Genomic DNA, 25,131 nt, shown 5'->3' with positions numbered 1-25,131 from the left:
GAATATGAAGCATGAAGTATTTGCTTCTACATTATGTTGATTAGCCTTTCCTGGGTGATTTAAATAATTTGTCACTTAGCTTTTTGTATATTTCTCAATGGTTATCTGTATTGTTGAATTACTGTTAAAGTATGCTTTAATAATGTCTTTGAATACTCATAAAATCTGAACATCTTGTAGTTTTGGCAGTAGAGTGCACAGTGTGATATGGTAGAGGAGTATCCCAAAGCTTTCTTGCAAATCAGGACTGTGTTCAGATACTGGCTCTGTCCTTGCCTAATATGAGCTCAATCTTGATTAATATCTTGGAGCCTCTGTTTCCTTATTTGTAAAACTGAGATAATATTCACCTTGTGGATTATTATGAGTATTAAGTGGTATCATGTTTAACACAGGTAGGACAAAGAAGGTAGTCAAGATTATTAGCCTGTTTTGGCTTACAGAAACCTTAAGATCTCCTTGATAAATTCACTCGGATAAATAGTGAGTTTAAAATGCTTTACCTTATCATGCCCAGACAATGAATTTGGACTTGATTGTATTATTCCTGAGTATCGCTTTTGAGATCTAGTTTCTAAATGGTAGTTGGATTAATATTTATAATAATATTATGGATCCGTGATAGACCTTCAGATAGATGTTCTACTGTACAAAAGATTCTTTGTAAAACACTGATTGCAGACCTCAAGAATAGACAGCTTCAGAACAGTATGCAAAAGCTAAATTCTTTGTCATGATTAATACCAATAAAATGTGTAATAGGGAGTCTTTTATATTTAGTTGATGAAATTTTTCTATTCATGATTTGAAGAACAGGAATAGTAAAATGTCTTACAGGGCTCCCTAGAGAAGGGACTGAAGAGTCTAAATTGTAGAGTGAAGAATCATGCATTGCTAAAACTAAGCCATTGTTATAAGTTCAACAGCCAATTTGGTGTAGTTCGTGGTGAGTTAGTGATGGTTTGATCTGTTGGCCTGCAAACCAGAAGCCAAGGATGCTATGGCATCCTGGTTTACAAATTTTAGGATGAGTGGTATGGATTCTAACAGGAGAATGCAGTGATGCCATCATAGCCCAGTTAGTAATGGACAGATCATGACAGTTGCTGGTCATATATATTTTTGGCAGGTAACAGTTATTAAAATATTAAATTACAATCATGCTAATATATATTACATACTCTATTATCCATATAAGAACAGAAAAGTCAAGAAAATGCATCCAGAAGAGAAAAAGGCCAGGTATCAGATAGGTAGAACCATTTCTATTGTATTTTCTTGGTATTAGGAAGAAATTATATATTACAACAGGAAAGGTGTACTTATTTGATATGAATGGCATTTCATTGCCTTTACAGTCCTTTTGTTAGATTAAAACTGCTGGCAGAGTCTCTTATATCTGAGCAGATGTCCTTGTATCTGGGCCAGGGGCCTACAACAGTTGGAACTGCCCTACAAATTTCATGGAGAAGTGACTCATTTTATTTGGCAAATGTTTTACATTGAGTACATGAAAAAGGGAAGCATCCCTAAATTACAATTTATAAATCAGACAATATCACTATTAACATATAAATATTGTTTTGTTTAGTTATTTCTGTTCTTTAGCATTTAACACTTATAAAATTATAATTAGCATTTAAATTCTGAAGCTATTATTATATTTTTAATTTTTTATTAAGAAATTTTCAAGGGACTTCCCTGGTGGCTCAGTGGTTAAGAATCCACCTGCCAATGCAGGGGACATGGGTTTGAGCCCTGGTCCGGGAAGATCCCACATGCGGCGGAGCAGCTAAGCCCCTGCACCACAACTACTGAGCCTGTGCTCTAGAGCCCGCAGGCCACAACTACAGAGCCCACGTGCCAAGAGCCCATGCTCTGCAACACAAGAAGCTACCACAATGAGAAGCACATGCACCACAACCAAGAGCAGCCCCCTCTCACTGAAGACCCAGTGCAGCCAAAAATAAATCAAAAATAACTAAATTTATAAAATAAAAAAAATGAAATTGTCAAGTATCCACAAAAGAAAGAATTGTAGAATAAACCCCTGATTGCCCGTCACCCAGATTGAACAGAATTTGTCACATTTGCTTTACTTGTCTTTTTTCTTTTTCACTTTTTGCTGAACGATTTTGAAGCAATCATGCCCTTTGATTCCTATGTACTTCATTGTACATCTGTAAAAACTATGGATACTTTCTCACATAATTTCATAATCACACCTGATAAAATTAGGGACAATTGTTTTTATCATGGAATGTGCTTTCATACCAAATTTCCGTAATTGTTTTAAAAGAAACTTTTTTGTAGTTGATCTTTTTCAAATCAGGATTCACTCATACTTTACGTATAGTTATGTCTCATAAGCCTCTTAATTTAGAACAGTTTTCCCCACTTTTACTTTTCCTGTCATTGTCTATTTGCAGACTTTTCCTGCACAACGTCCAGCATTCTGGATTAGTTCTTTGTGGTTTATTTACCTTGTTCTTATATGCCTATGCCTCCCAGTATGTAGCCATTAGCCACATGTCACTGTTGAGCACTTGAAATGTGGCTGGTCTGAGCTAAGATATGCTGTAAGTATAAAATCCACACCGGATAGTGTGAAATAAAGAATGTAAAATGTCTCATTAGTAACTTTCTATATTGACTACCTATTGAAATGATAATGTTTGGGATGTATTGGGTTAAATAAGTGCATCATTAAAATTAATTTCACCTGCTTTTTAAGGCGGCTACTAGAAAAATTTTAATTCCATATGTGACTTTTCTTAATTGGTGTTGGACACCTGTATTCTCTGTACTATATCCTCTCTTCTCAAAGTGGACTGGCTACATTTGCATCATCTGGGAGCAGATTCTCAGGCCCCTCCCCAGACCTGTTGAATCAGAATCTGTATTTAATAAGATCCTCAGGGGATTAATTGACACATTAAAGTTTGAGAAATCACTGCTTTGTACTGTTTATTCTGTAAAGTATATCCTCTTAACTCTGGATTAGTAGTTCTCAATCTTGGTTGCACATTTAGAATCCTTCAGGGAGCCTTTTAAAAGTATATTTTGAAAAACGAGGATGCCTGCCTGAGCCTTACCTCAAGAGATGTTGATTTAATTTGTCAAAGGTGGGACCCAGGCAAGTGTACAAGTGTTTAAAAAGCTTCCCAGGTGTTTCTGATGTCCAGTCAGCATTGAAAACCACTGCTCTGAGGTGCTGGGCTAAATTTGAGTTTAATTTTATGACAAGAATATTTTATAGGTAGTGCTCAGTACTTCATATTGGGAAGCAGACAAGTTGTCCCACTTTTATTGATCTTAAAATAGGACAGTGGATTTAGGTGGTTACAGCCTTATTTCTCCTTTGTGTAAGTTCTCATCAGCCTTTCATCTAATGGCTTGACCATGGATGAGCATTACTTGGAGCAGTTGATTCATCAGGATTTGTAAAATGGTGATTTCCTAATTGTTATTCCCTCCATGCTTAAAAGCTAGAATCATCTATAAAGAACTTTTCCTTATCAGGGCTATTTGGTGGTTACCATGACAGTTCTTACAGGGTATTATTAATTTTCAAAGTAAGATGCTGATGTCCTACTTAGCTCCTAATGAAGTGAAGATTTTGCTTTGCTTTCTCTCTTTTGAGGTTATGAACTTGTTACATATAATCTCTTCTATAATGTGAATTAGCGCATACAAGGTTCATAAGTAAGGGGATGATGTTAGTATAGCAAAGAAATCGCCTTGATTCATAATTGATTTTTTCCTAGAGGTTAACATTTCTCAAAAAAGTAACACCAGCAGGGACTTACCTGGTGGGTAAGACTCCAAGCTCCCAACACAGCAGGCCCGGGTTCGATCCCTGGTCTGGGAGCTAGATCCTACATGCACGCTGCAACTAAGAGTCCACATGCCACAATTAAGAAGCCCGCAGTGTGCAACTAAAGATCCCGCACGCCACACCTAAGACCTGGCGCAGCCTAAATAAATAAATAAATAAATAAAACACCAGCAGAATGCAGAATACACTACTACAGGCAAATACTGCAGGCCACCAACAGATGGCACTCTCTCACTGTACATAATACTCTCTCACCGTGCTTTCCTCTAGCTCAGTTGAGCTAGAACTTGGAGGTGCTTGTTCTGTAGTTGTCCTTGCCCCCATGGCAAACCTCAGCCTCAGCAGCCTTGACCCTTCCTTGCACCCTCTTCCATCAAATGGCTTTTCCTTTTTTGTTGTTGTTAAAGCTGTTGTCGTTGTAAAGTTATTGTAATATTTCTTTAATTAATAGGAATTTAACAAATATTTTAAATTGGGTTTGAAGTTTTATTAGGTTTGTCACAGTTTTTCTTAGTGTTGTAGTTGGAAAGTTGAATAGACTTTGAGTTGTCAGCCCCTAACCCTGTTCTCCCCATAAGGCCAGCTATTTTCAGTGTGTAATTGCAGAACGCTGTTTTGTTTTGTTTCTGCACTATAGCAGAAATGCCTATATTCAGGGTATTTCTGTCCCATAAATTTTTCTTTTTGATCCTCAAATTGTCCTATCTTTGACTAATGGAAATGCCTTTATATTCATTCCTGTGTCCTTCTGACATGACACATTTGTCTTTGCTAATTTTCTTGCTTTCTGGTACAAGATATCCCAGGCTCATCTTCTATATTTCCTGTCCTGGAATCATCCATTCCTCTAAGGATCCAGGGTTTATCTTATATTTTAAAATGAGAGGGAAAAGGAAGCATTTGAGGGGATTCCGTGGTGATCCAGTGGTTAGGAGTCTGCGTTGGGGGCCTGGGTTCAGTCTCTGGCCAGGGAACTAAGATGCCACGAGCCACACAGCACAGCCAAAAAAAGAAAGAAAGAAAAGGAGGCATCTGAGTGTTTTTCGAGGTTCTAAATTACTCATTAGGGCTTCCCTGGTAGCGCAGTGGTTAAGAATCCGCCTGCCAATGCAGGGGACATGCGATCGAGCCCTGGTCCGGGAAGATCCCACATGCCACGGAGCAACTAAGCCCGTGCGCCACAACTACTGAGCCTGCGCTCTAGAGCCCACGAGCCACAACCACTGAGCCCACGCACCACAACTACTGAAGCCTGTGCACCTAGAGCCCACGCTCCGCAACAAGAGAGGCCACCACAATGAGAAGCCTGCGCGCCGCAACAAAGAGTAGACCCAGCTCGCCACAACTAGAGAAAGCCCACGCGCAGCAACGAAGACCCAGCACGGTCAAAAATAAATAAAATAATTTTTTAAAAAAATAAATTACTCATTAATGTTTCTTTCTTTTCAAAAGATACTGTCCAGTTAAGGTCTAAAGTGCAACCAGGATAAAATAAATAAGATACAAGGATGTAATTTATAGCACAGGGAATATAGCCAACATTTTATAATAATTTTAAGTGGAGTATAATTCATAAAATATCGAATAACTACGCTATATACTTGAAATTAGTATACTATTGTAAATCAGCTATACTTCAATTTTTTTTTAAGTGTAAACAAGGTTGAAAAGCATTTAAGAGACTTTGATTTGGGGTTAACTTTTTGGGCAAGAATACTTCATAGGTAAATAATTTAAAATTTGGGGGGATGTGGCTCCTTTTTAGGCTGCTTCTTTCAAAATGTTTTATTTGAAGGGAAATAATTGTAAAGTGATACAAAGTGAGTCTTTATCCCATGGCTGTGTCTAAAATTAACAGAAAACAAAACACAAAGATTTATTTTTTAAAAATATTTATTTGGCTGCGTTGGGTCTTCATTGCGGCGTGCAGGCTTCTCTAGTTGCAGCGCTTGGGCTTCTCTAGTTGAGGCATGTAGGATCTTAGTTCCCAGCCAGGGATTGAACCCTCATCCCCTGCATTGGAAGGTGGATTCTTAACCACTGGACCACCAGGGAAGTCCCAAAGAAACTTTTATATTAAAATTATGAAGAAATTAGGATATTCACAAGCTATATGAGCATTTTCCAATTCTGGTAAACTTTAAATGAAGAAGAGTAGGGACCTCCCTGGTGGTCCAGTGGTTAAGACTCCATGCTTCCACTGTAGGGGGCACAATTTTGATCCCTGGTCAGGGAACTAAGATCCCACATGCTGTGCGGCACAGCCAAAAAAAAAAAGTAACTCTCATTGGTGCTAAATTTCTTTTGGTGCTAAATTGCTTTTGTAACTTCTCTGGCCTTTATTCATTCATTTGACAAATAAATATTGAGAATGCCATGAAGAGCCAGGCCCTGTTCTAGGTGCCGGTGATTCAGGAGTGAATAAAACAAAGTCCCTGCCCTCATAGAGTTTACACTGAGTGGACGGCAGCCACCAACACCGACAGTAAACAAATAGTGCCTGAGTGGTGGTCCTCTTCCTTTTCCAGGGTCGTCAAGAGAGGCTTGGAGGCCGTAACTCTCTTACCCTGTGTTCCTAGGAGAGTGAGGGGTGGAGTGTATCAACACCTGGTGTTCGGTGGCTTTCCCTTTCTGGAACTTCAGTGCTCTCTACCTCATTCTCATTATTCTCGTTATGCTTCTCAGTATTATGCTCATGAGCATAAAATTTTGCACTCCTGTAGTCCTGCTAGATTAGGTTCTTTGTTTTCATGAAGATTGTAGCCTAAGATTTTCTCAGTGTGCCCTGTCACAAATAGTACTGGACTATATCCTGAGAATTACAGTACATCAGGAAATAAATAGTAAGTGGAAAGTAACAAAGGTGTGCAGCAGGGGTGTTGGGCATTTGCTAGACTCACTCTCAGAACTTGTCTTGTAGCCATCAGCGTCCAATGTATTGACTTATCAAAATTGAAAATTGCCTCATGCCACGGACCTTTGGGATTCCTTAGGAGTACGTGGAGTCACAGATATTAAATGCGAAGTGCCAAGGGCTATATGCCTTATGTATATCTAGAGGCTGAAAGTAAAGCTTCATCATGGGCATCAGCACAGCATCTGAGGTAGGTGGGAAAGGAGCAAAGTGAGGGAGAGAGGATAACCCTCAAGTTTGGAGACACAGGATAAAGAATCAAGTAAGTGAACAGAATAATATGGACAGCTTTGAATTGACTAAGCACTGCTCTCAAAATATAGAGAATGGGATTCTGCATCTTTTTTTTTTTAACATCTTTATTGGGGTATAATTGCTTTACAATGGTGTGTTAGTTTCTGCATTATAACAAAGTGAATCAGTTATACATATGGGATTCTACATCTTTTAAAAGAGCTTGTAAAGTAGCAGTAGACTTGAGCCTAATCTCTGAAAGGAAGGAAAGAGACCAAACTGTGGAAATTTCATCTTTTTGTCTTTCATTAAAATAATGAATGTAATATTGAGGGCTCAAAAGAATGTAAGATCTAGTTTTTGAAGCTAGGGTGCTCTGGCTGAAACCCTCACCTTAAATACCATCTTCAGCTAAAGACAAAAGAGGGTAGGATGTTGGAAGTAGTGGTTTGGGACTTCAGAGTGGAGGGATGAAATTTACATGGAGATGAGAAAGTAAGTGTTTGGTAAACAAATGTTTGCTTGACCATGCAAAGATAGTGAGACGCAGAGTAGACTCTGATCTCTCCCTTACCACACCTAGCCCATATTCTTTGAAGGTGTCTTTGGTGATAGCTCTATTCCTGGAACCAGACCCATTATCTAAATTCTTTAGGTAGCTAAGGGGATGGTAAAAATAAAGACTTCTGAGTCTTCTTTTTCTTAAAAACAATCATTCTAAATTAATTCTTATGCCAAAGACATGTATTTTGGGGTGGCAAACATTGCTCCCTTCCAGAGTTAATATCCAAAATATTTAAGGAACTCGTACAACTCAATAGGAACAAACAAACCAATTAAAAAATGAGCAAAAGACTTGAATAGACATTTCTCCAAAGAAGACATACAGATGACCAACAGGTACATGGAAAGATGCTCAACTTCGCTAATCATCAGGGAAATGCAAATTACAATTACAATGAGATATTACCTCACACCTGTGAGAATTTCTATTAGCAGAAAGATGATAGATGATGAGTGTTCGCAAGGATGTAGAAAAAAGGGAATCCTTGGACAATGTTGTGAGAATGTAAATTGGTGCAGCCTCTTTGGAAAACAGTATGGAGCTTCCTCAGAAAATTAATAGAACTATTGTATGATCCATCAATCCCACTTCTGAGTATTTATCCAGAGGAAGGGAAGTTAGGATTGTTGTCAAACCCAAGTTCGTGTGCCCCACGCACAGTGAGGCCAAACAAACTGAAAAGTTGGAGTTTGGAGCAGAGAAAGGTTTATTGATCGAAAAGGGTGCTGAAAAGATGGGGAGACAAAGGTTTGTCTCAGATCCATCTTACCAGCTGGCCAGGGCATAACGTTTTTAAAGGCAACATTTGGGATGAGGGTTGCAGGGGACTTGACTTTTTTCTGATTGGTTAGTGGTGAGGTAACCGGGTGGTGTTTCAGGAATCTTAATCATCAGCCTTCTTGTTCCAACCAGTCTGGGGTCCCCGTGCTTGTGTCCAGCCTGTAGTCACCATCCTCCACCTGGGTGGGGGGGCAGGGTCTTAGTTCCTACAGAACAGCTCAAAGATATGTGTCAGATTGTTTTGTATATGCCTCGAGGAGGAATTCAGACTCTGTTTTATCACTGAGCTCTTGTTTCTCAACTGCTTTTCCTTTGTTTCTGCATTCCCTCACTTCCCTAATTAACAACTGCTTGAATCTCTTCTTTGGAACTCAGGGAAGGCCTAGGAGACAAAGCCTTTTTCTACAAACAAGAAACTGGGGACAAGGAAAGCCTTTTGTACCCAGGAGGACCCCTCAGGGTCCTACTCTATTTCAGAATCTTGAAGAGATATCTGCATTGTTATGTTAGTTTCAGCATTATTAACAGTAGCCAAGAGGTAGAGGTAACTTAAGCATCCATGTGTCCATGGATGAATGGATGAAGAATATGTGATATATATATAAAGACCCTGTGTCTGTATACACACATAGAGGCACAATGGATGATAATTCAGCCTTAAAAATGAAGGAAATCCTGTCATTCATGACAACATGGATGACATTATGCTAAGTGAAATAGACTAGATGCAGAAAGACCAATACTGCACCATCCCACTTATATGTGGACTCTGAAATAGTCAAATTCAGAGAAACAGAATAGAATGATTGTTACCAGGGCCTGGAGAGAGGGGAAGTTGGGGAGATATGGTTCAGAAGTACAAAGTTTCAGTTATGCAAGATGAATAAATTCTGGAGATCTAATGTATAACAATGTGACTATAGTTAACAATATTGTATACTTGAAATTTTCTGAGAGGGTAGATAAGTGTTCTCATCACACAAAAAAAGAGGTTAACTATGTGAGGTGTTGGATGTGTCAGTTAGCTTGAGTGTGGTTATTATTTCACATTGTATATCAAATCGTCAAGTTGTACACTTTAAATGTATACATTTTAAATTGTCAGTTATACCTCAGTAAAGCTGGGGAGGAAAAGATTGAATTATTTGTGTGTGTGTGTGTGTGTGTGTGTGTGCGTGGCCAAATTCCTACATAATTCCTACTGAGAATCTAAAGAGAAAATAGCTGACTGTCTCCCAGTTTAGAGGTAGATACTACAGGAAAGTTCTTAAAATTAGCTGGAATACGTATATGATTTCTACTTTCTTAGTAAATTAAACAATTTCCCCTTAGTGTATTTTTCTGTAGAATTATTACCTTAATGAGAGAATGTTAAATTGACTTATAGACATAAGCGACAAGTAGTATCTATCTCATATGGAACGATTTAGTTTTTAGATTAGCTCAGTAATATTAGCATTGGTTACAGTTTTAATTAGTTAAATGCTAATTATCACATAGTTTCACCTTTAATTGCCCCTGATTTTGCACTATGAAATAACAGTAATTGTTGAGTAATTTAAGATGAACCTATTTTTAAGCTTGGCCAAATGAGAAATTTCCTCATTCTTCGTATATTAACATCAGTTGGATTACCGTTGAGTAGGTCTTGAAGTTAACTTGGTACGTTTTGCTTGTTCTAAGGTAAGTAATGGGATTCTTTGATTGCAAGCAGTCGCAACCAACTCTTAAAGCACAAATGGAATTCATTAGATTGATATCAATAACTCATGGAATGGATAAGATACTGGGAAAGTAGGCCTGGAGAGAGGTAGGCTGAGCTACTTCAGAGGGTTGGGAAGTAGGAACATCAGGAATCTCTCTTTGCTGGTACATTTTGGTCAGGACCTCACTGCTAGAACAAATAAACTGCTTCGTCTGTTTATCACTCTAAATGGACTCAGGTCAAGATTCAAAATTCAGGGATGGGGTTTTCAACCTAACTTAATTCACTTGCCTGCCCCCTAGTGTACTGGAGTGGTGAGAGAAAAGGCCTGCCTTACACAGCATCCTCCAGGAGGCTTTACTTTTCATAATAGCAAGGCAAGTGCCAGGATTTACTGTGTCCACATTCCTCACAAACAGTGGAACACAGATGTGGCATGGATGGAAACTAGGCCTATTCAATACGCTGAGATGTCTTATCTCCTGTTTCAGAGGACCAGGCAGCTTCCCATAGAAAAAGGCAGTACCTTAATTCGTCATAGGGCAAAAATTCTCCACAGGCAAATAGTGTGTAAGAACTCTTGTGAAACTTCAGTTCCTTTTTCCATTTTATATGCTGTAAAACTTTTCGCTTTCCAGAAAGAATATATTCTGAAGTGGAAAATCGTTCATTTACTTATCATTGAGTTCTACCAATGGCGTTTCCTCAGATGCACATTTGCCTTTCTTCCGTTCTGCTCTGAATATTTCCTGTAGGCCAGTTATGACATTGGAATTGAGTTCTCCAGTGACATTCACTGGGAACCCTAAAGAGGGAATATGTGAAAGAGAGAAATCTAGTAAGAGAACCCAAAATAATGGTAGTTTATTACAATAGATTCTCTGGCCAGTAATCCCCATTTCTGCTTTATACTATTTTTCTGTCAATCTTAGAAGATTTCCAATCACTCTTTACTGTTTTCATAAAAACCGATGTTAAATTACCTTAAAAGCCTTTTAAATTTATTTCATTCCTTTTCTAGTGAAATGAAATCGTTGGACCTAGCCTGAAGGAATACCTTGACGGGAGACATTCTCACTGATTTCTGCCTATTTCACTTCTAGTATTCCATTGTAAGAGAGAATCTAGTGTTGACATCAGATAATGTTTCTTTATGGACATAGTGGAGCAAATATTTATAAATGCACACAGATATTCTATAAAATAAGAAATATTTGTATGGAGCTTGCTAGAGACATTAAAAAAATGGGATTATTCCATTAGAATCATGGTTAATAGCCAGAGGTGTTGTGCGGCTGATTTTCTCCAGTGTAGGAGTGTCTTGCTAGCGCACCACTGATCCTCTGCCACCCACAACAAGACTATGGTCTCTGAAAGTTAGTGGCAGGCACGTTTTACTTCCTGCTTCTGAGCTGGTGGGTCAGGACCTTGGAACGCTAAAGTCATGGACTCCTGTTTGAGAATGCAGGTTGCCTAGGTGGTATTTTAAGGCATTTTAGAGGTAGAATAAGAGCTTTCCAACAAGAATTATGCTTTTAAACGAACTACCAGTTCAAATGTTGAATTAGTCTTGTGACAGTTGGTTTGTGAAATTGAAATCTTGTGAGAAAGCTAGTTCTTTTGCAACTTGTTACTGACAAGTAACAGCTCTACAAAAATGGAAGTACACCATGAGTTGTTATAATGGCTTCGTTCTGTGGTTGAAATATTTCCAGTAGATTATATTGTTCAATGTAATTGTCACTGATATAATTATGTTCATGAAGATTTATTAGTAGTCACTTTTATCAAAAACAATTACAGGAACCTCATGGATTTTTTATTTTATATTTTTCTGTATTAGTTTTATTTTTATTCATTTTAATTGTTTTTGTTTGTTTACTGAGTTAAATTACTTCAACAGATTGTGAATTTTGAAGCTAGAGAATCATACACGTGGACTCTTTACTCTCTTTTATATTTTAACTGGCGTCTGATCACCTGTAACTCTAAGATATCACCATTGTTTTTTAGTTAAGATGTAAAATGCATCTTGAGTCCCTTAGTCCTTTAGTAATATCTCTGGGGAAAAGATAGGAAGTCTGAATTTCACAGTTAGTGATTTATTGTAGCAGTAGAGAAAGAATGAAAAACACATATTGCAGGAGACAAAACAGTCATAGCCCTAACTAGCCTTCCTGTAGTTCTGGTCACGTTCTGTTAACATACCATTTTAAAAAGGTGAATTTGGGGGCCTAAGTTGATACCATTAGGTTCCTATGCCAATGCAGAACAGTGAAGACAAAAGCACTCACCATCTTAATATTCACAGGACTGTGCTAAAGAATAATGATTTAAGATCAAGACAAGAGTTAACTGCCCACCTCACCAACCAGTGGCCTTCCCCAGGAGCTCTGGATGTCAATGCTGTTGCCTTGGATACGTTGCTTTACCGAAAACACAATAAACAGTGGTATGAGTAAGTGTGATACTTTTTTTTTTCCAACTAATTACGAACTTAGTTGTACCAAACACATGGCTCTCCACTTTGGTTTCTCATTCTTCTCTCTGAATTCGTTATTAGCTTAGAGCAAAAGTAGGATTTAAGACTATTGTGGATTAGTAAGGTTAGATTAAGGCAGTGAATGTGGTAATGTTATGAAGCCAAGGCACCCTGGAGAAGTAAAAAAAAATTGAGAAATCCACCAGCTACCTACTTCTCCTCTAGTTAATCTTCAGGCAGTCCTTCAGTGAAATCTGTGAGCCTGTATTTTATGAGCCATCTATTTTTTTTTTTTTTTTTTTTTGCGTCACGCGGGCCTCTCACTCTTGTGGCCTCTCCCGTTGTGGAGCACAGGCTCTGGACGCGCAGGCTCAGCGGCCATGGCTCATGGGCCCAGCCGCTACGCAGCATGTGGGATCTTCCCGGACCGGGGCACGAACCCGTGTCCCCTGCATTGGCAGGCGGACTGTCAACCACTGCGCCACCAAGGAAGCCCGAGCCATCTATTTTTTAATTGTAGCTTTGGTGTTTGTGTTAGGACTAATTTTCATGCTTGTTATAAAACATAAAATTCCATCTCATGAAAGGGTAGAAAGAAATTTACTTGTTCTTGATGGGTCTGGAAGACTTTTGTTCATTTTCAGTAAATCTAATATTGGGGGGATATTGAAGATATAATCACTCCACCTATAGGCCACAAGATCCTTCTCCTGTTTCTTTGTCCCAATGTTCAGGACTATTTCGTTTCTTCATTGTTTCCCAGTGTTGAGAGAGCAGCAAAATTTTAGGATCTCTTTCTTTAGGTAGTCTCATTTTGGAATGTGTAAATTGTATTACCTTCTTTTGGCTTTTAGCCATTTCCCGTCATGGTAATTTTTTTTTCAATATCTTTATTTTCCTATATGTCTTCAGTTAATTTTCTGATTATTTTCCCTGCTCTCCCTGCAACTCCTTCTGTTCTTTCCCTTCCCTTCCTCCCTTTCTTCTTTTGTCCCTCCTTCCTCTCCTTCCCTCTCTTCTCTTCTCCCTCTTTTTCTCTCTCTGTTTTTCTCTCCGCTTTTCTTTTAGAGCCCTTGCTTTAAATTTCACTGGTAGAGCAACACACTTCTTTCCCTGCTTCATAGGGTGCCTTTCACTAGGTAATTAGTAGCCAGACTGTTTCTACAAGGAATGTTTTAGCATACACATAATTTCTGCCTGCTTTGCTCTGTGATTTTTTTCATTTGTCAGAGGTAGAACTCAAATTTTACCTTTCGTTGTTTAAAAAAAATTGCTAGAGGCTTTAATGTTTGTTTCACTGATTGTTAGAGATACCTAGGGAAACATGAGCCAGTTATTTACAGAAGGAATCAGTGGAACTCTCTGCAGCATCTCCTGCACCGCACTTAGTATGATTCAAGGTGTTGACTGGACCTTTCATGGATTGGAACTGGATTCCCCTTACATCCTTAAGAAAGTCATAAATAACTGGAATATATCTTATTATCCTAGTATATAGTTTTATCTTTCTGTGACATTTTGAATGAATGGAAGAATGAATATTAGTTATTTGTATTTCTGATTTATAATTGAAAAACTGAACTTATAGCAATACTTGGTAGACCTATCTATGTATAACATAAGATACTCCAGCTTTTTTAACTGCAAAAATAATATTATATCCTGACAAGTTAAAAGACTAATAACTATGTCTTTTTATTGCAATACCTACCTGGTCACTTTAGACAGTGGGAGGTAAAATATTTTAGCCAAAAAACATGTATGTACCACTGCCTGCCCCCATAGAGCTACCTATTGAGGAACCAATAAGGACATCTAAGTGGAAGATTTATTTCCAGATTACCTTTGCATGCAGTAATAGTGACTTTTTTACAGAATATTGTAGCAGCAACAAAAGTTATTGCAGTCTCAGAAAAGAATGCAGTGAAACTGCCTGTTTGTTTAGAATGGATCTACATTTTATACCTCTTGACTCAGTTACTCCATTAGTTTAAGAAGGGGCACCCTTTCCTTCCCAGCATCATCCTTTAATCTAACCTGCCCTCGGATGTTGGTATTGCTTTTCTGTGGCCCTATCGCCAAATTGATATCCCTGAACAAAAAGTATGCACGAGGGGCTAGTTCTGAGATCCCTGGACCTACAGTTTAAAGTCAGGACTTAAAAGTATCTCTGCTGCTTCCTTGCTGTGTAACACTAAGCATCACTTCCTCTCTCTCTCTTTTTTTAAAATATATTTATTTATTTGTGACTGCGTTGGGTCTTCATTGCTGCACCCAGGCTTTCTATGGTTGCGGCAAGCGGGGGCTACTCTTCGTTGCGGTGTGCAGGCTTCTCATTGCGGTGGCTTCTCTTGTTGCGGGGCACAGGCTCTAGGTGCGCGGACTTCAGTAGTTGTGGCACGTGGGCTCCATAGTTGTGGCTTGCAGGCTCTAGAGCGCAGGCTCAGTAGTTGTGGCTTGCGGGCTTAGCTGCTCACAGCGTGTGGGATCTTCCTGGACTCGAACCTGGACTCCAGGGCTCAAACCCGTATCCTCTGCATTGGCAGGCAATTCTTAACCACTGTGCCACCAGGGAAGTCTCACTTCCTCGTCTTCCCTTCTGTTTCTGCACATGTAATATTGGAGGGTAATGCCTATTTAAACAGAATTGTAAGAGTCATATGAGGTAATAAATTGCCTGAAACCTAATCATTTCCTGGTAAATCTTTATTTATTTATAGCCTATATAATCTTTTTTGGTTTATACTCTCACATAACCTTGTATCTTTCATGTTTCATAACCTTGTATCTTTCTTTCATCTTTCACTCACCCAACATCCCAAGCTCTACTTTCTTAGAGAGCTTGTAAAACCCTATATAAAATTAAAATGACCAGCAAATCCCCAATTTTTCAAAATATGTAATACCAACTTTTTCATGTAAAAATGGAGACTTCGGATTTTCAGAACAGAGTAGTGCTGTATAAATCATGTTTGAAACAAATCATAGCTTTTCATCAGGATCCAGTTTTTGCTCTCTTCAAATTTATAATATAAGCCAGAGCTCTCGAACTGACTTGGTAACTAATTCCTCTTCATTTGACCAACATCTTAAATAAGTCCAACACATGTTTCTGAGAGACTGCACATTATGGAGGAGGTAGCCAAAGCCTCTTTAGTAAGGAATACTAGCTCTCTTGATAATATGGAGAAAGAAACTGGCCCTATAATGAGTCATTATAATTTTCTGCTAAGAGTATGGGATGTCTATAGTTATTTCTCTGGGGGCTCTGGAAATTTATTCGCCCAGTTGGCTTTGAGAAGAAAGGGAGTGCACTGTTTGACTTAATGAATTTCATGAATTTGTTGACATTTCTTTTTTTTTGTTGTTGTTGACATTTCTTAAAATGAGCCAGATAACTTGGCTATGGTCACCTGGTCATGGAAGGATCCCTTTCACAATAGATCTTAAATTTATTTCCATTTAATATACTGTTTCTAAAACTTTAAAAATATCATTTCCAGTTTATTTCTTTATGATTTAGACCTGGCAAGATTAGTTATGATGGATTTTACTATATCTTTTCCTTTATTTCAAACATAGGAATATCATGTTTGATATGATAGCGTTATAGGCTCACTGTAAAAGCTCAACAATAAATAAATATGTAAAGCACACTCCCAAACACACATAGAGCAATTGATTCTTTTTTGTCTCCAATAAGTTCTGTTTTAATATGTATCTTTTTATGTAAAGTCTAGGTCACATGAGCTTGTTAGATATTTGTTATATAATCTTGTTAGATTATCCGTTACATAGCCTTGTTAGATTATTGCCTAACCCATCATTCCCATCCCAAAAGATGAGATTCATTGTCACTTTTTTGCGGTACGCGGGCCTCTCACTGTTGTGGCCTCTCCCGTTGCGGAGCACAGGCTCCGGACGCGCAGGCTCAGCGGCCATGGCTCACGGGCCCAGCCGCTCCGTGGCATGTGGGATCTTCCCGGACCGGGGCACGAATCCGTGTCCCCTGCATCGGCAGGCGGACTCTCAACCACTGCGCCACCAGCGAAGCCCTACTTAAGCTTATTTTAGTCTTCTAAATTTATCATTGTCTTCCAGTTTGGCTGTTATTCACAAAATTATTAAGAATTGTGAGCCTTTATGTGCCTTTTATGATCTATCGTTTAGGCCTACTTAATGACTCCGATGCATCAGATATAATAACTTCAGGTGTATTAGAGGTTCTCCTTCCCTTGTGTGTCTTTCCAGTCTTTTTAGAGTAGGACTCCCTAAAGCACTGAGGCTGTAGAAATCTCTTTAAATAAGTTTTGCATTGACCTGTCTCACATGTATCCTTTCAAGCTCCCTTGCATCCTTCCATTTTGTAGCAAATTGAGACTATAGATGTTCTGCTCCAACAAATGCTTAGTTTGTTCCTTTAACATACTTCTATGAAAATCAAACCAAGAATAAAAAGAATGGTATATTTCTGTTTCCACACACAGTCATGTGCCTCTGTGTGTACAGTGCACATTATTTGTTTCTATTTTGTACATGTGGATAGTTTCTTCTTCTATCTCTCTGTTGCCCAATGACTACCAGATAATGTGAATTATCATTGACATCAGTATGTCTACTGGCCGAGTAAGTAATGTAGATTATCCATATCATTGCATCTGCATTGATATGAAGTATAAAACTGTAGAAAATTTTACTTATAATTGAATTCAGCCCTGTTGCTCAGTTTCCTTTTAATTTACCTTTGGTACCCAGTTCTATGTATATAAGTCTAAACTTGAATGATTTTATTTTTTTGGCTACAACGCGCAGCTTGTGGGACCTTAGTTCCCTGACCAGGGATCAAACCCATGCCCCCTGCAGTGGAAGCGCAGTCTTAACTGCTGGACGAAGGCCTGAATTTGAGTGGTTTTAAAATGCTTATATAGTAAGATATTGAATGCGGTGGATTTTATTATATCCCAAGTGCTCATGACAATTCCTACAAGTTTAATTTAAATTATATTTAACAATGTAATGGCATAGATTAAACTGCAAACTTTTATATAGTCATAATGCATGACTCTTACTATCTTGGGTACTTATTTTGATTAAACTCTTGCCGTTTAAAAAATTATACTCTGTGACAAACAGAGACATAGATGTAGAGAACAAACGTATGGACACCAAGGCGGGTAAGGGGGCTGGTGGTGGTGGTGGGATGAACAGGGAGATTGGGATTGACATGTATACACTAATATGTATAAAATAGATAACTAATAAGAACCTGCTGTATAAAAAAATAAATTAAATAAAATTTTTAAAAAATGTATAACCCCCACCAACACATTAAAAAAAAAAGAAATTATACCCTGAGAAATAGGAACAGACCGTTAACTGGTTTCACGTATCTGGTGGGTTACACTTAAATCTTTCAGTGTGTTTTTAGTGAGTCTAGAATTCTAAGATAGGACTTAGTGATGACCTTTTAAAGACAGAACTCCCATAGACAGATAGTTTGCTCCATGACAACAAAACGTTTATCAGATGGAGCTGCCGGTCGCATTGGAAATATGGTAAAAAATGAGGAAACCAAAGCCATTCTTTGTCATTACTGAAAGCAGCTGAACTAGGTTCCTACCAGGTGGTGGGAAATAGTTTCATGCAAGGAAGATATTGTATGGTACTATTCTTAATATCTTATGAATAATGTGCTTAGTTTTGGCTTGGAATTTTTATTTTTGCTTCAGAACATCATTGTCTACCAAATTTTATTTTTATATTCATTGACATTTGGTTAAGTAAATAAAGCCAATAAACTCAGAGTTTATTCACTGAAGGGTAGAAAGGTCCCTAAATCACTTTGGGCTTAGAAGTGTGGTATTCTAAAAGGTACTTCAGTAGGTCACACAGAAAGCTCATTTTGTGTTGGCATTATCATAGGATGCTTTCACATGCTTTCCTCCCTTGAGAGTCTGTAAATGTGTGCTGTCAAGTTCTCAGTCCTTACTCGCCAGAGTCTTTTTTGCTTCTGGGTATTTTGTTGTTTGTAAATACTTCTATGCATAATTTTTTAAATTTAATAATATTAACAAGTTTCCTGTAGTGAAATATCAGTGTCAGAAACTCATCTTAAGCCCTTCATTTTTATTTTTATTTATTTTATTTTATTTTATTTTATTTATTTTTTTAAAACATCTTTATTGGGGTATAATAGTTTTACAATGGTGTGTTAGTTTCTGCTTTATAACAAAGTGTTATACATATACATATGTTCCCATATGTCTTCCCTCTTGTGTCTCCCTCCCTCCCACTCTCCCTATCCCACCCCTCCAGGTTATCACAAAGCACCGAGCTAATATCCCTGTGCCATGCGGCTGCTTCCCACTAGCTATCTACCTTACTACGTTTGTTAGTGTGTATATGACCATGACTCTCTCTGGCCCTGTCAAAGCTCACCCTTCCCCCTCCCCATATCCTCAAGTCCGTTCTCCAGTAGGTCTGCGTCTTTATTCCTGTCTTACCTCTAGGTTCTTCATGACATTTTTTTTTTCCTCAAATTCCATATACATGTGTTAGCATATGGTATTTGTCTTTTTCTTTCTGACTTACTTCACTCTGTATGACAGACTCTAGGTCTATCCATCTCATTACAAATAGCTCAATTTCGTTTCTTTTTAAGGCTGAGTAATATTCCATTGTATATATGTGCCACATCTTCTTTATCCATTCATCCGATGATGGGCACTTAGGTTGTTTCCATCTCTGGGCTATTGTAAATAGAGCTGCAATGAACATTTTGGTACATGACTCTTTTTGAATTTTGGTTTTCTCAGGGTATGTGCCCGGTAGTGGGATTGCTGGGTCATATGGTAGTTCTATTTGTAGTTTTTTAAGGAACCTCCATACTGTTCTCCATAGTGGCTGAACCAATTCACATTCCCACCAGCAGTGCAAGAGTGTTCCCTTTTCTCCACACCCTCTCCAGCATTTATTGTTTCTAGATTTTTTGATGATGGCCATTCTGACTGGTGTGAGATGATATCTCATTGTAGTTTTGATTTGCATTTCTCTAATGATTAACGATGTTGAGCATTCTTTCATGTGTTTGTTGGCATTCTGTATATCATCTTTGGAGAAATGTCTATTTAGGTCTTCTGCCCATTTTTGGATTGGGTTGTTTGTTTTTTTGTTATTGAGCTGCATGAGCTGCTTGTAAATTTTGGAGATTAATCCTTTGTCAGTTGCTTCATTTGCAAATATTTTCTCCCATTCTGAGTGTTGTCTTTTGGTCTTGTTTATGGTTTCCTTTGCTGTGCAAAAGCTTTGAAGTTTCATTAGGTCCCATTTGTTTATTTTTTTTTATTTCCCTTACTCTAGGAGGTGGGTCAGAAAGGATCTTGCTGTGATTTATGTCATAGAGTGTTCTGCCTATGTTTTCCTCTAAGAGTTTGATAGTTTCTGGGCTTACATTTAGGTCTTTAATCCATTTTGAGCTTATTTTTGTGTATGGTGTTAGGGAGTGATCTAATCTCTTACTTTTACATGTACCTGTCCAGTTTTCCCAGCACCATTTATTGAAGAGGCTGTCCTTTCTCCACTGTACTTTCCTGCCACCTTTATCAAAGATAAGGTGTCCATATGTGCGTGGGTTTATCTCTGGGCTTTCTATCCTGTTCCATTGATCTATCTCTCTGTTTTTGTGCCAGTACCATACTGTCTTGATTACTGTAGCTTTGTAGTATAGTCTGAAGTCAGGGAGCCTGATTCCTCCAGCTCCTTTTTTGGTTCTCAAGAGCGCTTTGGCTATTCGGGGTCTTTTGTGTTTCCATACAAATTGTGAAATTTTTTGTTCTAGTTCTGTGAAAAATGCCAGTGGTAGTTTGATAGGGATTGCATTGAATCTGTAGATTGCTTTGGGTAGTAGAGTCATTTTCACAATGTTGATCCTTCCCATCCAAGAACATGGTATATCTCTCCATCTATTTGTATCATCTTTAATTTCTTTCATCAGTGTCTTATAATTTTCTGCATACAGGTCTTTTGTCTCCTTAGGTAGGTTTATTCCTAGATATTTTATTCTTTTTGTTGCGATGGTAAATGAGAGTGTTTTCTTGATTTCACTTTCAGATTTTTCATCATTAGTATATAGGAATGCCAGAGATTTCTGTGCATTAATTTTGTATCCTGCTACTTTACCAAATTCATTGATTAGCTCTAGTAGTTTTCTGGTAGCAACTTTAGGATTCTCTATGTATAGTATCATGTCATCTGCAAACAGTGACAGCTTTACTTCTTCTTTTCCGATTTCGATTCCTTTTATTTCCTTTTCTTCTCTGATTGCTGTGGCTAAAACTTCCAAAAGTATGTTGAATAAGAGTGGTGAGAGTGGGCAACCTTGTCTTGTTCCTGATCTTAGTGGAAATGCTTTCAGTTTTTCACCATTGAGGATGATGTTTGCTGTGGGCTTGTCATATATGGCCTTTATTATGTTGAGGAAAGTTCCCTCTATGCCTACTTTCTGGAGGGTTTTTATCATAAATGGGTGTTGAATTTTGTCAAAAGCTTTCTCTGCATCTATTGAGATGATCATATGGTTTTTCTCCTTCAATTTGTTAATATGGTTTATCACATTGATAGATTTGTGTATATTGAAGAATCCTTGCATTCCTGGAATGAACCCCACTTGATCATGGTGTATGATCCTTTTAATGTGTTGTTGGATTCTGTTTGCTAGTATTTTGTTGAGGATTTTTGCATCTATGTTCATCAGTGATATTGGCCTGTAGTTTTCTTTCTTTGTGACATCCTTGTCTGGTTTTGGTATCAAGGTGATGGTGGCCTCGTAGAAGGAATTTGGGAGTGTTCCTGCCTCTGCTATATTTTGGAAGAGTTCGAGAAGAATAGGTGTTAGCTCTTCTCTAAACGTTTGATAGAATTCACCTGTGAAGCCATCTGGTCTTGGGCTTTTGTTTGTTGGAAGATTTTTAATCACAGTTTCAATTTCAGTGCTTGTGATTGGTCTGTTCATATTTTCTATTTCTTCCTGATTCAGTCTTGGCAGGTTGTGCATTTCTAAGAATTTGTCTATTTCTTCCAGATTGTCCATTTTATTGGCATAGAGTTGCTTGTAGTAATCTCTCATGATTTTTTTTATTTCTGCAGTGTCAGTCGTTACTTCTCCTTTTTCATTTCTAATTCTATTGATTTGAGTCTTCTCCGTTTTTTTCTTGATGAGTCTGGCTAGTGGTTTATCTATTTTGTTTATCTTCTCAAAGAACCAGCTTTTAGTTTTATTGATCTTTGCTATCGTTTCCTTCATTTCTTTTTCATTTATTTCTGATCTGATTTTTATGATTTCTTTCCTTCTGCTAGCTTTGGGGTTTTTTTGTTCTTCTTTCTCTAATTGCTTGAGGTGCAAGGTTAGGTTGTTTATTCGAGATGTTTCCTGCTTCTTAAGGTGGGCTTGTATTGCTATAAACTTCCCCCTTCGAACTGCTTTTGCTGCATCCCATAGGTTTTTGGTCTCCATTGTCATTTGTTTCTAGGTATTTTTTTATTTCCTCTTTGATTTCTTCAGTGATCACTTCATTATTAAGTAGTGTATTGTTTAGCCTCCATGTGTTTGTATTTTTTACAGATCTTTTCCTGTAATTGATATCTAGTCTCATGGCGTTGTGGTCAGAAAAGATACTTGATACAATTTCAATTTTCTTAAATTTACCAAGGCTTGATTTGTGACCCAAGATATGATCTATCCTGGAGAATGTTCCATGAGCACTTGAGAAAAATGTTCTGTTGTTTTTGGATGGAGTGTCCTATAAATATCAATTAAGTCCATCTTGTTTAATGTATCATTTAAAGCTTGTGTTTCCTTATTTATTTTCATTTTGGATGATCTGTCCATGGGTGAAAGTGGGGTGTTAAAGTCCCCTACTATGAATGTGTTACTGTCGATCTCCCCTTTTATGGCTGTTAGTATTTGCCTTATGTATTGAGGTGCTCCTATGTTGGGTGCATAAATACTTACAATTGTTATATCTTCTTCTTGGATTGATCACTTGATCATTATGTAATGTCCTTCTTTGTCTCTTTTAATAGTCCTTATTTTAAAGTCTATTTTGTCTGATATGAGAATTGCTACTCCAGCTTTCTTTTGGTTTCCATTTACATGGAATATCTTTTTCCATCCCCTTACTTTCAGTCTGTATGTGTCTCTAGGTCTGAAGTGGGTCTCTTGTAGGCAGCATATATAAGGGTCTTGTTTTTGTATCCATTCAGCCAATCTGTGTCTTTTGGTGGGAGCATTTAGGCCATTTACATTTAAGGTAATTATCGATATGTATGTTCCTATTTCCATTTTCTATATTGTTTTGGGTTCGTTATTATAGGTCTTTTCCTTCTCTTGTGTTTCTTGTCTAGAGAAGTTCCTTTAGCATTTGTTGTAAAGCTGGTTTGGTGGTGCTGAACTCTCTCAGCTTTTGCTTATCTGTAAAGGTTTTAATTTCTCCATCAAATCTGAATGAGATCCTTGCTGGGTAGAGTAGTCTTGGTTGCAGGTTTTTCTCCTTCATCACTTTCAGTATGTCCTGCCACTCCCTTCTGGCTTGTAGGGTTTCTGCTGAGAGATCAGCTGTTAACCTTATGGGGATTCCCTTGTGTGTTATTTTTCCCTTGCTGCTTTTAATATGCTTTCTTTGTATTTAATTTTTGACAGTTTGATTAATATGTGTCTTGGCGTATTTCTCCTTGTATTTATCCTGTATGGGACTCTCTGTGCTTCCTGGACTTGATTAACTATTTCCTTTCCCATATTAGGGAAGTTTTCAACTATAATCTCTTCAAATATTTTCTCAGTCCCTTTCTTTTTCTCTTCTTCTTCTGGAACCCCTATAATTCGAATGTTGGTGCGTTTAATGTTGTCCCAGAGGTCTCTGAGACTGTCCTCAGTTCTTTTCATTCTTTTTTCTTTATTCTGCTCTGCAGTAGTTATTTCCACTATTTTATCTTACAGGTCACTTATCCGTTCTTCTGCCTCAGTTATTCTGCTATTAATCCCATCTAGAGTACTTTTAATTTCATTTATTGCGTTGTTCATCGTTGCTTGTTTCATCTTTATTTCTTCTAGGTCCTTGTTAACTGATTCTTGCATTTTGTCCATTCTGTTTCCAAGATTTCGGATCATCCTTACTATCATTATTCTGAATTCTTTTTCAGGTAGACTGCCTATTTCCTCTTCATTTGTTAGGTCTGGTGCATTTTTATCTTGCTCCTTCTGCTGTGTGTTTTTCTGTCTTCTCATTTTGCTTATCTTACTGTGTTTGGAGTCTCCTTTTTGCTGGCTGCAGGTTCGTAGTTCCCGTTGTTTTTGATGTCTGTCTCCAGCGGCTAAGGTTGTTTCACTGGGTGGTGTAGGCTTCCTGGTGGAGGGGACTAGTGCCTGTGTTGTGGTGGATGGCTGGATCTTGTCTCTCTAGTGGGCAGGTTCACGTCTGGTGGTGTGTTTTGGGGTGTCTGTGGCCTTATTATGATTTTAGGCAGCCTCTCTGCTAATGGGTGGGGTTGTGTTCCTGTTTTGCTAGTTGTTTGGCATAGGTTATCCAGCCCTGTGGCTTGCTGGTCGTTGAGGGAAGCTGGGTGCTGGTGTTAAGATGGAGGTCTCTGGGAGATTTCCGCCGTTTAATATTATGTGGAGCTGGGAGGTCTCTTGTTGACCAGTGTCCTGAAGTTGGCTCTCCTACCTCAGAGGCAGAGCCCCGACTCCTGGCTGGAGCACCAAGAGCCTTTCATCCACACGGCTCAGAATAAAAGAAGCCCTTCATTTTAAAAAGCAAGTCCTCTACCTATTAGGCACAGAAAAATAATTTGGAAAAGAAACTTATTTATAACTTCCTTTATTAAATTCCTCTGTTCCTGATTTCTGCTATAGCTAAAGAAATAAGATTTTACTAGCAGTCAAGTGAAATTTTCAGTGATATGATTAAATACAGTATAATTTACATGGTCTATCTCAGCAAACAAGGCTATTCTTTAAGAAGGGTTTCTAATAAAATAGGAAGACATCTTTTCTTCTTACACTAGAGAGGAGATAGCATAGTAGTTAAGGGGATAGAATTAGAACTAGGCTACCAAGTTCAAATCTCATCTCTTGTGCCCCAGTTTCTTCTGCTGTAAAGTGGGGCTAATAATAATTCCAACCTCTTCTGGTAGTCGTGAGGATTAAATAAGTTAATGTATATAATATATGTAGAACAGTGTCTAGCATTTGGTAAGCGCTATATAAATATCGGGTATCATTTTTTTGTTACATGTTGTATAGCTTATATATGTGTCATCTATTATAATTATCAGAAGTTTCCTACAGTAGACTTTCCTGCTACTTAAAATTATAATTAAGAACTCTTATACTCTCAACATTTAAAAAATCATGTTATAAAGTGAGAATGCTGCTCGCATTGTAGGCTGGGAAGGCTATTCCATCACCTCATCCTTCACCTCATTTCTTAGAGGAGAAAACAGATGCCTGCTGTATATATCCCCCTTAATACACATACACCTGATAAATTTGTAAGTCTACTCTTATGTGTATGAACAGACCATAGCTATGTAATAGATATATGTTTCCTATAACATT

General features: G+C 38.0%; 1 protein-coding gene across 3 annotated transcripts in view; it reads left to right on the top strand.

Annotated features, from left to right (window-relative positions):
- RUNDC3B (RUN domain containing 3B) overlaps positions 1-25,131 on the top strand; it is a 155,615-nt gene that overhangs the window by 111,432 nt on the left and 19,052 nt on the right. For 2 of the 3 annotated variants that reach the window (XM_032642151.1, XM_032642150.1), the window contains one exon: positions 12,348-12,494. The exons of the other annotated variant lie outside the window; for it this stretch is intronic. In XM_032642151.1, coding sequence (XP_032498042.1) covers positions 12,348-12,494 — 147 coding nt within the window. The remainder of the gene's footprint in view (positions 1-12,347; positions 12,495-25,131) is intronic. 3 annotated transcript variants of the gene reach the window in all.

This window comes from Phocoena sinus, chromosome 9 (assembly GCF_008692025.1).
Source record: "Phocoena sinus isolate mPhoSin1 chromosome 9, mPhoSin1.pri, whole genome shotgun sequence".
In the NCBI taxonomy this organism is placed as follows: domain Eukaryota; kingdom Metazoa; phylum Chordata; class Mammalia; order Artiodactyla; family Phocoenidae; genus Phocoena; species Phocoena sinus.
This window is presented reverse-complemented; position numbering and strand designations above follow the sequence as displayed.